Source organism: Canis lupus, chromosome 27 (genome assembly GCF_003254725.2).
Source record: "Canis lupus dingo isolate Sandy chromosome 27, ASM325472v2, whole genome shotgun sequence".
NCBI lineage: Eukaryota > Metazoa > Chordata > Mammalia > Carnivora > Canidae > Canis > Canis lupus.
Window position 1 is genome coordinate 35,384,095 of NC_064269.1, and position 14,587 is coordinate 35,398,681.

Consider the following 14,587-nt stretch of genomic DNA (forward strand, 5'->3'; position numbering starts at 1 on the left):
CATCATGTGCGCTCCTTAATGCCCTTCACCCAGTTTACCCCAGTCCCCCACTCACCTACCCTTCTGCAACCCTTTGTTTCTTTCCCAGAGTTAGGAGTCTCTCATGGTTTGCTTTGTCTTCATCTCTAATTTCCCCCCACTCAGTTTCCCTCCTTTCCCTTATACTCCCTTTCACTGTTTCTTATATTCCACATATGAGTGAAACCATATGATAATTGTCTTTCTCCAATTGGCTCACTTCACTCAGCAAGATACTCTCCAGTTCCTTCCATGTTGATGTAAATGGTAGGTATTCATTCTTTCTGATGGCTGAATGATATTCCATTGTGTGTGTGTGTGTGTGTGTGTGTGTGTGTGTGTAATCACTTGTTTATCCATTCATCTGTTGAAGGACATCTTAACTCCTTTCACAGTTTGGCTATTGTGAGCATTCCAGCTATGAACACTGGGGTGCAGGTGTTGCATTGTTTCACTACATCTGTACCTTTGGGGTAAATACCCAGTAGTGTAATTGCTGGGTCATAGAGTAGTTCTATGGAAATACATTGTTAAACTTCTGGTGACATTCTGCACTGGGCCCTGGTAACTGCACATCCAGACCAGTGCCATCCCACTAAATCACAGCTTTCTCTATGCCTATCTGCCATCCAAGCCATTGCCTGATTAATCTTATAAAGATATAACACTCATCTTGCTCCACATACTCACCAACACTTGTTGTTTCCTGTCTTGTTAATTTTAGCCATTCTCACCAGTGTAAGATGGTATCTCTTTGTGGTTTTCATTTGTATTTCCCTGTTGACAAGTGATATGAAGCACTTTTTCATGTGTTTGTTGGCTTTGTGTAGGTCTTCTTCGGAGAAATATCTGTTCATGTCATCTGTTCATTTCTTGACTAGATTGTTTTTTTTGGGTGTTGAGTTTACTACATTCTATATAGTAATTCTATATAAATTATATTCTACATTCTATATAAATTCTATATAAATCCAATAGGGATAGACCCTTTAAGTATGATATAATGTCCCTCTTCATTTCTTAGTACAGTCTTTGGTTTAAAATTTAATTTATCTGAAATGAGGATTGCTACCCTAGCTTTCTTTCGAGGTTTATTTGCATGGTAAATGGTTGTCCACCCCCTCATTTTCAGTCTCAAGGTGTCCTTAGGTCTAAAATGAGTCTCTTGTAGACAGCATTTTTTTAAAATATCCAGTCTGATACTCCCTGTCTTTTGTCTAGAACATTTAGCCTGTTCATGTTCAGAGTAACTATTGAAAGATATGAATTTAGTGCCATTTTCCTATCAATACAGTCCTTGTTTCTGCAGATTGTCTTTCTTTCTTTGGGCTCCTTCTTCACTTACTGGATCCCATTTAATATTTCTTGCGCAGCTGGTTTGGTGGTCACATACTCTTTCAGTTTCTCTCTGTCCTGAAAGCTCTTTATCTCTCCTTCCATTCTGAATGACAGCCTTGATGGAGTAAATATTCTTGGATGCATATTTTTCTCGTTTAGTACCCTGAATATATCATGGCAGCCCTTTCTGGCTTTTCAGGTCTCTGTGGATAGGTCTGCTGTTAATCTGATATTTCTTCCCCTATATGTTAGGAATCTTTTCTCTTGAGCTGCTTTCACGATTTTCTCTTTATCTCTGAAATTTGCAAGCTTCGATATTATGTCAGAGTGTGGATTCAGTTTTTGTTGATTTGGGGAGGTGTCTTCTCCATCTCTTGGAGATGGATTCCTGCCCCTAGATTAAGGAAGTTCTCAGATGTGATTTGTTCAAACATATCTTATGGTCCTCTCTCTGATTCCATGCCCTCTGGAATTCCAATAATATGAATGTTATTTTTTTTTTCAAACTATCACTTAGTTCCTGGAGCCTCTCCTTATGGTCTTTTTGTTGTTTTTCTCTTTTTTCCTTAGCTTCCTTCTGTCCACCCACTTGTATTCTATGTCACTTACTCTCTCTTGTGCCTCATTTACCCTACTTGTTAGAGCATCCAGTTAGACTACATCTCAGAGGACTTTTAATTTCAATCTGATCTCATTTCTACACTAAGAGATTCTCTAGAGTCTTTTAAGCTTTTTTTCAAGTACAACCAGTAACTTTATAATTGTAATTGTGAACTCCATCTGACATTTTACTTAAATCCATATCCAGTAGATCTGTGGCAGAGAGTATTACCTCTAGTTCTTTCTTTTGTGGTGAATTCTTCCTTCTAGTCATTTTTTCCAGTGCAGAATGGCTGTATGAGTGAGCAGAGTAAAAAATAACAACCACGACTTACGCAAAATACACAGTAGATAATTCTGAAGAGATCAGGGACCAGAAAATAAAAGAAAAAGGGCAAAGAAAAAGAAAAAGAAATTTTAAAAAAATGGAGGAAGGGGAATGGTGGGAGAGAGAATATAATCTCACAGAGTGGACCAAGAGAATATAATCTCACCAAAGTGGTGATCCACTTTGTTCTGAGTGTATTTTGCTTTGTATGTTATAAGGTACTAAATTCCAAAATTATTTTAAAAAGCATATATATATATATATATATACACAAAAATAAAATTGAATATGGTGAAAGAAACCAAAAATGAAGAATATATCTAAAACATGTAATTGTAAAATATTAAAGTCAAAAAAAGAAAAAAAACTTAAAAAGGAAGAGTTGATAAAATATTATAGTCAAGACAGGAAAAAGAAATAATATTGGAGAATTTTAACCTGAAAGATAAATGAATCATAAGAAAGAAACCTCTAGTTCTATATACTATTTTCCCCCATCTTGGACCTTTCCAGTGCTGCTTGGTCAGTACACTTGATGTTTCCTTATTCTTCTAGTAGTCTTCTAGGGAAGGGTCCTGCTATACTGATTCTCAGGTGTCTGTATCTGGGCAGGGTTGCACTGCCCCTTGCCAGGTGGTTGGGCTTAGTGTAAACTGTTTGCCAGGGAAAGTCTTTGTTCCCTGGAGGCTTTCCACACCTCTTGCAAGATATAGTCATTTTTCTATATGTAGAATTCTAGGCATTCTTTCTTTACATCTCAGCTTGAATTCATAGATATACAGGATGGTTTGAAAGTTATCTAGCTAAATTTGGGGGAACAGATGAAATGAGGACCCCCTACTCCTCTGCCATCTTGCTTCCCTATATGTGTTTTTAAAATCACATTTTAGATGAATATTTTAAGTGAGAAAACATTTATTAGGAAATAATAGATCAAAAATATTATGTATAGAATGATGTCAATTTTGAGGGTAAACATAGTGTGTGGTTTAAAAATAGAATAATATACACCAAAATTTTTATAGTGGGATTATGGGTGTTTTAAAATAATTTCTAAAATACATATATCTGTAGTATCCAGTAAACAGAAAAATGAATCTTTTTTTCAAATAGCAACATGTAAGATAAAGTTTCTGACAGGCTCCTTAAGGGTTTTAGAATTTAGTTATAGTATTTCTTATGAATATGTATACTTATACATTTTAATCATTTGTTTTCTCTAGTAGTTTCTTTTAAGTATGCTAGTTTTTGTTAAAGATATTAGTTCTTGTTTTTTCCAAAGCTCTGTTAATTTATATTTTCAGTCCACAAATACTGAATTTGAATGTTATTTTGCAAAGAGTATGAAGTGATTGGTTATTTTGAAATGGAGGAAGATATACCTCAATATCAGCCTTTTCATAGAATTTCCTTTCACCACTTTGGTCAAGAGGAGGGGCAGTAAATTTTTGAGTAGGAGTACCATTAAAGACAATCATTTCGGCTCTCTCTCTTACAGCAGCCCCTCAGGTACGTAAGGGAATCCAGGATTGGAAAAGCCAACTTCTTCCATATCTTTTTTGGATCATCTTTCTCTGCCTGTATCCCAGCAGGGCATAGACACAGGTAACATCTACTTTTGTGCCCCCAAATCTTTGTTATCTGAGTATCCTACTAGTCTCACTTATAAAGAGATTCTAGGAAAACAATATTCTAGGAAGTAGATATTTTGTTACAAATGGCTTGGCGTAAATATGGGGATTAATAGAAAAGCATTTTGTATTGATTACATTCGAACTGTATTAACTCTAAAGGATGTGAAAACTGCAGTGCAACATTCAGGAAAAGTTATTTTTTTTCTCAATAGATTTCTCAAAAGATTTTTACTTTGTGTTGTATGACTTACATATTATCTGTCTTAAAGGATTTTATAATAGAAAAGACTCCTTTTCCTTAGGTAATTAGGGAAGATTGTAGGTAAGCTTAAAACATTTTGTAAAATTAACAAAAAAATTTAGGGAGAATAGTTACATTTGCAATTTGTTTTCTTTATCTTCTGTTTCTCAGATATTATCTTTTCATACTGATTAATGTAAAAGTGAAGGTAAATTTTAAAGATTTACTATTTAATAATTTCTTTTTATATTGATATCCATTCAGAGATGGAATCCTTTATGGATATTAACAAATGACTACCTACTGATAAATTTTATTTTCACAGAGGCTTCTCTGGCAACATTATACACTAAAAATTATTTCTAAAATTCAAATATACATGGTATCATTACGGGTTACAAATACAGATGTTTTAGCTCCAACTGAGAGATTTTTATTCAGCATATCTTGCATGGAGCACTGGAATCTGTGTTGTTGACCAATCTGCGACGTTAACCTCTAATTCTTTTATAGATGGTGTACGGGTTGTACTTTGGGAAACACTCTGGTAGAGTTATGTCATAATTTAAAAGAATACAAAAACTTTTAAATATTTATATGTAGATCTGAACATGTGCAGTAAAGCTTTTAAAACCAGGATACTTATATTTTATAATATAAATCAGTATTTATATTAATATAAAATTTATAATTTTATTTATATAAAAATTTATATATTTATAAATTTTCAACAAAATTTTTGTTGTTTGAATTGATAATTTTAAAAGTGTCTCAGTGATTTATACTGGTGCCAGATTTGCCCAACATTTGTATACGTATGTTCAACATTTTGAACTAAGTTGGCTGGGTGAATAGGACCCAGCCTATTCAATCCATTGAGATATTAAAAAATTATTTCTATATTTTCTAATAATCATGGAAAAAATCACTAGGAACATAAATGAGTTTAACAGAAAGATTGAAAGGTTTCCCGTTTCTTATATAAATCAGGGTTAGTCTACATACTTTAGGCATTTGAAGGAGTTAAGCACACATTCACACATACAGATACACACACATGCTTCTAGACTTGTCCCTGGTATGTTTCTACTGCTTGACATTTTAATTTTTCTTTTTTCAGAAGTCATCCCATTGTGAGGTTTTAATGCCAAGCATATTTCCCTTCTTACTGTAAAGATGAGCAATGAGAAAGTAATTTATTCTTCCCTGAGATTTCTTCAGTCTCCAGAGTCACAAAATAGATTAAGGGCAGATACGACTCAAAGCCCTGGGAAAAAGGATGGCAAAGGTATATGTCTTAAGCATCTATTATGGATTGTCAGACTTTGATGTTTCAAAAAAAGTTCCTGTCTGTCTTTCAGGTTCTTAAATGGTAATAATAAGCCATAATGGTGTAGAGTAGGAGAACAAGCCTCTTTGTGTGTGTGTGTGTGTGTGTGTGTGTGTGTGTGTGTGTGTGTGAAAATGGAGAAATTAACAAATTCTTTAAATTTGCAAGGCCAATAAAAATTTTTAATTAAATTTGGTAAAGAGGAATCCATGAGGCCTTTAGAAATAAAGGACAGATTAGAGTCTCAAGAAAACACTGAATTTCCTAGAGAAATAAAAGTCTTAGAGAATTCTTGAAAAATGAAAATATTTATTAGAAACAATGTTTTAATTCAGACAAAAAATTTCAAGTGTCTTAATTATTTACCAATCCTTAACTGGCAATGACGAAATAGAAAATTATTCAAAAGGAGCATTCACTCTGTTGTCTTTTCTATTCTAGCTTTCTACCTTCAAATATTGTCACAACCTCTAAATTGAGAATAGCATTTATTGTCTTAATTTAGTGACAGTCAAAAATAGAATTTTCAGGTGCAAGACTTCAAAAGTATGAGGATAAATGTAATATTGGCTAGGGAAAAATAGGATTGATGGAAAAGAAAGGAAAATTGATTTCTATTAATTCTTTTAAGGATGGACTTCAGTTACATTTCCAGCCTCACAATACCCACTATTGACTACCAATTCCTCAAGAATTTTGACTGCTTTTTCCTTCTTCTTCATGATGAGTTGTAATCACAGGGAAGAGTAAACACATCAGTGTAAATTATTATAAATGAGTATTATGTTTATTCTCATTTGTGCTTTTTTTTTAAAAAAAAAGTTGGTTGAATTCTTTTTTGAGTTATAGTTGATTCACAATGTACACAAATTTCAAGTGTACAGCGTAGTGATTGGACAATTCTATTATGCCATCTGTGCTTTAGTAGGGGAAGTTCTTTTAAAATCCTAAAGGACTGTTCTTGTGTAGATTTCTACAGTGGGTGTGTATCAGTCAGAAATGTGAGACTTTAAAACTGTGATTACTAGGTTGCAAATTTATATCAATTTGTATGATTTTTTTTGTAAAAATTTAGAGAAGATTGTCTCTTTGTTTCAAATGGCATCTCAGGTTAAGGTTAGTAGTAGACTAGGCTCTATTCCTGATGATTTTCTTTCTTTACTTAAAGGGTTTCCAGTGCCAAGACATCTCATTGTAGTGATTCTTGGGATCCTGTGTTTACTACTACTGATCATTGTTGCCGTGTTGGGGACAAAGAGTAAGTAATTAAAATACATGCTTCAAGTTTGAGTAATAGCAGTGATCACTAGTTGTGCAAATATTAACCTCGCTCCATTTTTTGTTCCCTGGCTATCATCAGGGAATGTCCCAGACATGTCATGGTGTCACCTTCATTTTACTTGCCTATTCCAATGACTCTGTACTTTAATGAGCTGTCTCGTTCTGTATAATACATGATAACATTCCTTCAGGTACAGGACTTAGTCATTTAATGCCTTCTGAGTTTAGATCATTGTGAATCTTACATACACATTCTTTGAGAAACAACTTTTCAAAAGAAATTATGAAGTTCTCTTGATTTTTTTCCAAGTATGTAATGTGAATATAGTTTAGTAAAAAGATTGATTCTATTTGTGGATCTTAGATGAAGATGAATTCAACTTTTATCTTTTATTTGAATTTCTTGACATCTTTAGAGAAAATCACTAACGTGTGACACTAAGATAAATGTACATATTTAAGCATTCCTCTGTTTTCTCCTGTGGATATTTGATCTACTCCAATAGCAATGATACTATTATTTCATGTTTCTTAGTACAGATTTTCATACTTAGAAGATGTATTGCTAAGTGTTGACTCATTTTTACTCTGGTACCTATTTATAAATAATGTCCTAACTATTAAAAAGAAGCTGAACTGAATGCTAAGGTGTTACCATCATAATTTTATTCAGACACCTTATTTTATTTAATCTACAGGTAAGTTGTTTATTTTTGGGGGGGGATTTTTTTAATTGGAGTTCAATTTGCCAACATATGGCATAACACCCAGTGCTCATTCCATCAAGTGCCCCCCTCAGTGCCCGTCACCCAGTCACCACCAACCCCCGCCCACCTCCCTTTCCACCACCCCTTGTTCATTTCCCAGAGTTAGGAGTCTCTCATGTTCTATCTCCCTCTCTGATATTTCCTGCTCATTTTTTCCTCCTTTCCCCTTTATTCCCTTTCACTATTTTTCATATTCCCCATATGAATGAGACCATATAATGTTTTTCTTCTCCGATTGAAGGTAAGTTGTTTATAGTGTGGGGTTTGATGTTTCCATTTCTATGGTCGGTTTATAGAGGTGTTACTTTCTAAATGTCACAATAACCATTTAAGGTAATGGAAGGGGTTGGTTGTCAAAGTGAGACTTTTTATTTTGTCTTAAATTTTAACATTGAAGCATTATGAGCACTCTTGTATTATATCTGTGATATTTATTTTAGTTTTTCAGTTTATTCAAGAAAACCATCACCTGGGGGAAATGATAGGAAACCTGACTCAAGAGTACCACATTTTGCAAAATGACAGCTACTTAAAGGACCAACTTTTGACAAATAAGAGTTTAGAATATAACATTCTCAAAAATGAAATGCTTCAGCAGAAAAAGGAACAGGATTTACTCTTTACAAATAGGACGTTTCAGAGCAAAAATAAAGGTATGAAGAGAATCTTGAATGAAAGATTGCATGATTTACTATTATTTCTTCACCTTCCGGAAGCTTTGAGGCCTAATAGGCAGGCTTATGGTATATGCTAGTGATCAGGTCTACTAGACACCTTTTAATTTTTTTTTTTAAAGATTTTATTTACTTATTCGTGAGAGACAGAGAGAGAGAGAGAGAGAGAGAAGCAGAGACATAGGCAAAGGGAGAAGCAGGCTCCATGCAGGGAGCCTGATGTGGGACTCCATCCCGGATCTGGGGATCACACCCTGAGCTAAAGGCAGATGCTCAACTCCTAAGCCACCCAGGTGTCCTGACACCTTTTCATTTGTATCTCATAGATGTAAGATGAGTATTTGTGTTTGCCTGTGTCAGATGTGAGACTGGGACCCCAGGATCTGTGTTCAGATTAGTGGCAGTTCCTGCATTCCTACTGCTCCCAGAAGGTAAAATAGTTTGTCAGCTTCCTGGAAAATGTGGATCATTTTGGTTATGTGAGCAAATTAGACACTCACTTTGTTGCTGACAAGAATATGGAGGCTGTTAGTAAAAATATACTCAGCCTAAAATGGGCACAAGCCTTTGATTTGGAGGCTTCTGTAAAGATAATTGAATGTGTATTTCCATTCTGCCTTGACCTCAGATATTTAGTCTATATGCTCTCTGCAGTACTTCTGCAAGTTTTGCCCAAGTGTCAATGTTTGTGAACTCTTTGTAATAAAACCATTAAAAACATCCAAGAGATAAGATATTAAATCTCATATAATAAAATCTGTTATTATGCAAATTGTGGAATGAATTGACCTGGTTAATCTATAACTATTAAATATTTGTATAGGTTTGGAGTTTACAAAAAGATTTTGCATATTTAATATCATTTAGATATGGTAGGAATTTATCTTCTCTGTTATGAAAGAATCAATAGTATTCTAAAAATTTGGTACTTTTTAAAATAAATGAGGAAAAGAAAAAATTCCAAAGAATAATGCTTCTTTTATTTAGAAGGCATTCCAGAATCTTTTTAAAAATTTACTTTTATTATTTAAAAATCAACTTTATAGAGATTGCTAACATATAAAAATTGCACATATTTCATGTATATATTTGACAAGTTTGGATATATGCATATGTCAGTAAAATCATTCACAATTAGAATAATAGACATATCCATTACTTCCGAAAGTTTTCCTTTTTCTCTTTTTTGGGGGCTGGTTAAGAATACTTAACATGAGATCCACCTTTTTAACAAGTTTTTTTTAAGTTCACAAGTATTCTTAACTATAGGCACTATGTCATACAGCAAATCTGTAGAACTTACTCATTTTGCATTACTGAAGCTATCTACCCATTGAACAGAAAAGCTCCTTATTCCCCCCTGCCCCAGCCACTGGCAACCACCTTCCACTTTCTGTTTCTCCAAAGTTATTTTTTGTATCTCATATAAGTGGAATCCTACAGTATTTGTCCTTCTGTGATTGGTTTATTTCACTTAATGTAATATCCTGTTACGTTTGGTAGGATTTCCTTTTTAAAGATGAATAGTATTCTATTGTATGTATATACCACATTTTCTTTATCCTTTCATCTATCGTGGATATTTGGGTTGTTTCCATATCTTGGTTATTGTGAATAATGCAGCAATTGACATGGGAGATATTTCTTGGTATTCCAGAATCTTAATGACCTGAAAGTTATCATTATTGACAGCTATTAACTTTTTTTTAGTTATGGAGGGCTGAAAAATACATTGCTCTATTTAACAGAATACCACATAATGTTTCACCTTATATGTTGTAGGCAAACTCCATGAAAACCACCAGTCCTGTCATAGAATAAAGTATTATTATTTCACTTCTAAAAGTGAAAAATGGATTGGATGTAAAAAGACATGCCAAAGTTGTAATTCATCTCTTTTGAAGATAAGTGATGAAGATGAACTGGTATTGTGGACTGTTACATTCACTTTTATTTTTCTGGACTATGTCTTTCATGCTGGGACCCAAGATATTAAGAACAGGGAGAGTCCAGAAAGAGGGAGCTTCAGTTATTCTCTGTGTTGTGTCTGTTGAGTGATTAAAAATTTGTAGTTAAGAAAGTTGGGTTCTGGAAAACCCTGCCTACCGATAGGCATATATGATCTTGCTACTTACCAAGCATTCAATATATATTATCTGTCATGATGACCATGATTATTTTGAAAATGGAAATCCCCTTGAAGATTCGGTTTGGGTCTTTGCATTCATTTCCTTTTCTAGGGTGTGTGTAGGTAAGCTCCCTGAAAAGCATAACTCTCCTTTGATGGAGTCCTTAACCCTTTGTTATTTATAGCCTGGATGCAGTGGCTATTTATCCTTACAAAATGGCAACCAAAAACTTGGAGGCAACTTAATCCAGAAGGTGCTATTAGGAATCCAGGAGCCAGATTGCCTGGGATCAGGCAAATCCAGTTCTGCCACTTACTAGCTGAGTGACCTTGGGTGAATTACTTACCCTCTGGGTCTCAGTCTTTCCATCTGCAGTATGAACATAATCATGAGGAACCTAAAAGTGATGATTATTTATTATTTTTTAAAATTTATTATTTACTGGTGTTCAATTTGTCAACATATAGCATAACACCCAGTGCTCAAGTAATGATTACTTTAAAAATTAGCCTCATAGTGATTTTCATTGCATCTTTAGGTAATATTTTCTTGATCCATATTCTAATATACTGTATCAAGATGTATATCTTTCAAAACAGAATTATAAAAAGAGAAAATTAAGTGACAACAATATCAAAATTATCTTTTAAATTTATAACCAGTAAAAACTATCCACACACACACATTTTTTTTTTTTTTTTACAGAGAAATGTTTTTAAAGATCTGAAACCTCTATTTATCACTTAGGAAAGCAACACAAAATTTATATGCAAATCTAATAGATGTTTTAAATCACAACATAAAAGAATTTATGAGAGCAAGTCATATAATAATGTTTGTTGCAGTAAAACATACTTACATTTAAACCTATATTTTGAAATACTTCAACCATTTAATCAGACATTATATAAAATGTCACTTTGATATATTACATTTTTGACACCACATATTTCCAAATCCTACCCCTCTTCCCTTCACTCCTTCTAACTAGTAAATTACAGCAAACCTTTCTCTTAAGAGGCTGAAGGCTCTGATATACAACTTCCCACATATGCTTGTTGTAAAGATTCATTTTTCAGTTAAGAATATGAAATGATCACTTTTAACATCCTTAAATATTTTTCTGGAGCATGATTTTGAGTAGTTTCAAGTGTCATACATTATTTTATGTTTTTTTGTTAGATATTTAGATTTAAAATTTTTTATGTTTTAAATAATCCATGAGACAGATGGGCATTTTTAACATTAAGTAAATAAACTACAAGGAAAAAAAAAACTACTTTGGAAAATACAAGCAAGGGGCTGGAGGAGAGAGAGCGTCTTCTAGGAAGTAGAGATGAAGGATGGTATGGAGAGTGCAGAGTACTGGCCATAGAAAGAGCTGTGGCCTTAACCTTCCTTCTTTGCATTCATCTAACAGATGAGACTAGCCACATGAAATGTTTTATTTCCTTTACAGACCTTCATTCAAGCACAAACTTATAAGAAAAACTACTGGATTGGATTATTATATGATATAAAGGAAGAAAAATGGAAATGGGTTGACACTGACCTACCTTTTGGGATGTAAGTGTCTGGAATGCATTGGAGCTCCAACAGTGGTGTTGAGATTGGGAAGATTGTGTCTAAAAATATCTTTTCTTATTTCACATGGTTTTCACACAGAGGTCATTGGTAAGAGTAAGTAGAATGATTAAGAAAATGTTTTGGGAAGTATAATGAAAAAAGATGAGAAATGTCATAGAGATATTAACAAAATTATTATGGTAAACACATGCTCAGACAATGCATTATGAGGTACACAAAATCATAAAGTAATATGAAGTGATTGTATCATCGTGACTCAGCTAGTTATCCCTCCCACAATCACAAATGAGTATTTTGAGGATCCCCCAACCAAATTCATCTGAAACTCCTTTATATTGGGTCTCTGACTAACAATGGTTTGACTTACAATTTTTCTACTTTACAATGGTGTGAAAGAAATATGGATTCAGTAGAAACTGTACTTTAATTTTTAATTTGATCTTTGCCTTGCCAAAAGGAAATCTGCTAGTGATGAAGTTATAACATTTCCATATTCTAGACCTTTAGGCAATGAACTAAAAAACGATAAATTATGTTATTGTAAGCTTCAGAATGAAACAGTTGATGCTGTGTTTTCTGTTCTACAGTAATTTTACCTTCATGGGTTTTTCTGGAAGAGGACAATGTGCATTTTTGAGCTCAACAAGAGTAACAAATATTGATTGCTCTAATTCATACCATTGTATCTGTGAGAAGAGAATTGATAATGTTTTGTCTGCCTCCTTCCAAAGATACAAGAAGAAAAGGTGAAATGGAATTTTGTCATTTTTTTGTTCATTTGTTTCTGTGATAATTTGTGATTATTTATGAAGTAATGTTTCTGATAGTAGGAATTAGTTTGCTGTGATGAGCTGACAAAAGAAGAAATCATAATTTTGGACTATGATTTAAGAGATCAGATGTCATCTGTCTTCTTGAGGAAGAGGGCATGATTTTTTTCTTTGAAGAGCAGTTTCCCCTTTCTTTAATGGCCCTGAGAAATTCTCTCTTTCTCTTTCCCTGAACCACCCATAGAACTAATTGGACACCTCTTGATAGCCTGGTTTTTGTCCTTGTTAATAGCTTGGGTCTTTTCCTGATTAATAGGATAAATCATTCCAATAGCCTCTGGGTGTGAGAGATGGCATAATTAAGAACTAAAAAATAGCTATCTTGCCACCCTTCTCATAAAAATAATCAACTCTAATTAAAATGTTTTTACTTTGCTATAATTTCATACTTCCTGAGTGGTTGAAACAATAGTGTAAAAACTCTCATATAACCTTGACAGGTAGTTACCATTTGTTAATATTTTATCTGTGCTTTACAGTTCTCCTCTCTCTCTCTTCCCCACTCTCTTGCTGTTCCATTTGATAATAAATTGGGGACATTATGTCCTATTGTCTAAACATTTTATAAGAACAATTACTTTGTCTTGTATAACCATAGCAAAAAGGTCAAAATCAGGAAATTTAACATTGAGAAAGTACTGTAATTTCATCGATAGCCCATATTTGAATTTTTTCAACTGAGAAATTTCTTTGGTTTCTTTTAATCTGGGAGAATTCCTCAGGTTTATTTGTCTTTCTTGACCTTGACATTTTATTTATTTTTTAAAAGATTTTATCTATTTATTTCGAGAGAGAACATGTGAGCAGGGGGAGAAGCATAGGGAGAGAAGAGAGAAAATCTAAAGCAGAGTCCATGTCACGCGTGGAGCCCTCCCTGAGGCTTGGTCTCATGACTCTGAGATCGTGACACGAGGCAAAAACAATAGTTGATCACTTAACCAACTAAGCCACCCAGGTGCCCCTTGACCTTGAATTTTAAAAAATTAATTTTTTTGAGTCCTTCTTTCATGCAAGAAAATTCTTCCATTTTAAGTCATGAAGTCAATGGATTTTTACCAACTGTATACACCTCGTTTTTTTTTTTTTTTAGATTTTATTTATTTATTCATAGAGAGAGAGGCAGAGACATAGGCAGAGGGAGAAGCAGGCTCCATGCAGGGAGCCTGTATACACCTCTTAAACGTCATCAGGTCAAGACAGAATATTTGTATCACCTGCAAAAATTCCTTTCTTCCCCTTCACTATCCGCTCGGCCCAGGCAATCAGTGCTACCCTTTCTGTCTCTATGAATTAGTTTTGCCTCATATAGAATTTCATAATCATGTACTCTTGTATCTGACTTCTTTTGCTCAGTATGTTTTTTAAAATTAATCTATGTTCTTTCATGTATCACTAGTTCATTCCTTTTGTTGCTGAGGTATATCCCATTGTATGTATATGCCACAATTTCTTCATCTCTCTAAGGACTTATAATGTATTTCCTATTTTTGGCTATTATGAATAAACCTGTCATGAATACTGATGTGCAAGTTTATGTGTGGACATGTGTTTTCATTCCTTTTTTTAAATTAGATACCTAGGAGTTTGATTGTTGAGTCCTATGGTAAATGCATGTTTAATTTGATAAGAAACTTCTACCTTGTTTTCCAGTGTGGTTGCAACATTTATATTCCCAGTAGCAACACACAAGAGTTCCAGTTGCTCCTATCATTGCTCATACTTGATATTGTCAGTCTTTTGAACTTTCACCAGTATGGTAGTGGGTGTGCAATGATATTTCATTGTGTTTTTAAATTTGCATTTCCTTGAAGACTAATAATATTGAACATC

General features: G+C 33.7%; 1 protein-coding gene across 1 annotated transcript; it reads left to right on the plus strand.

The window, feature by feature from the left end:
• Positions 1–3,457: 3,457 nt before the first annotated feature.
• Positions 3,458–14,279, plus strand: LOC112665389 (killer cell lectin-like receptor 2). The gene is made up of 7 exons (XM_025455090.3): positions 3,458–3,889; positions 5,280–5,447; positions 6,658–6,747; positions 7,978–8,190; positions 9,994–10,136; positions 11,800–11,906; positions 12,515–14,279. Exons 2-7 carry the CDS (start codon positions 5,336–5,338, stop codon positions 12,675–12,677), a joined length of 828 nt encoding a protein of 275 aa, XP_025310875.3. The 5' UTR covers positions 3,458–3,889; positions 5,280–5,335; the 3' UTR covers positions 12,678–14,279.
• The last annotated feature ends 308 nt before the right edge of the window (positions 14,280–14,587 follow it).

Excerpts from the sequence above, each read along its gene's own strand:
- LOC112665389 (XM_025455090.3), top strand. The coding sequence starts at position 5,336 with ATGAGCAATGAGAAAGTAATTTATTCTTCCCTGAGATTTCTTCAGTCT. Across the intron at positions 6,748-7,977 it reads TGCCGTGTTGGGGACAAAGA|TTTTTCAGTTTATTCAAGAA; the intron begins GTAAGTAATTAA and ends TATTTATTTTAG. Across the intron at positions 10,137-11,799 it reads TAAGTGATGAAGATGAACTG|ACCTTCATTCAAGCACAAAC; the intron begins GTATTGTGGACT and ends TTTCCTTTACAG.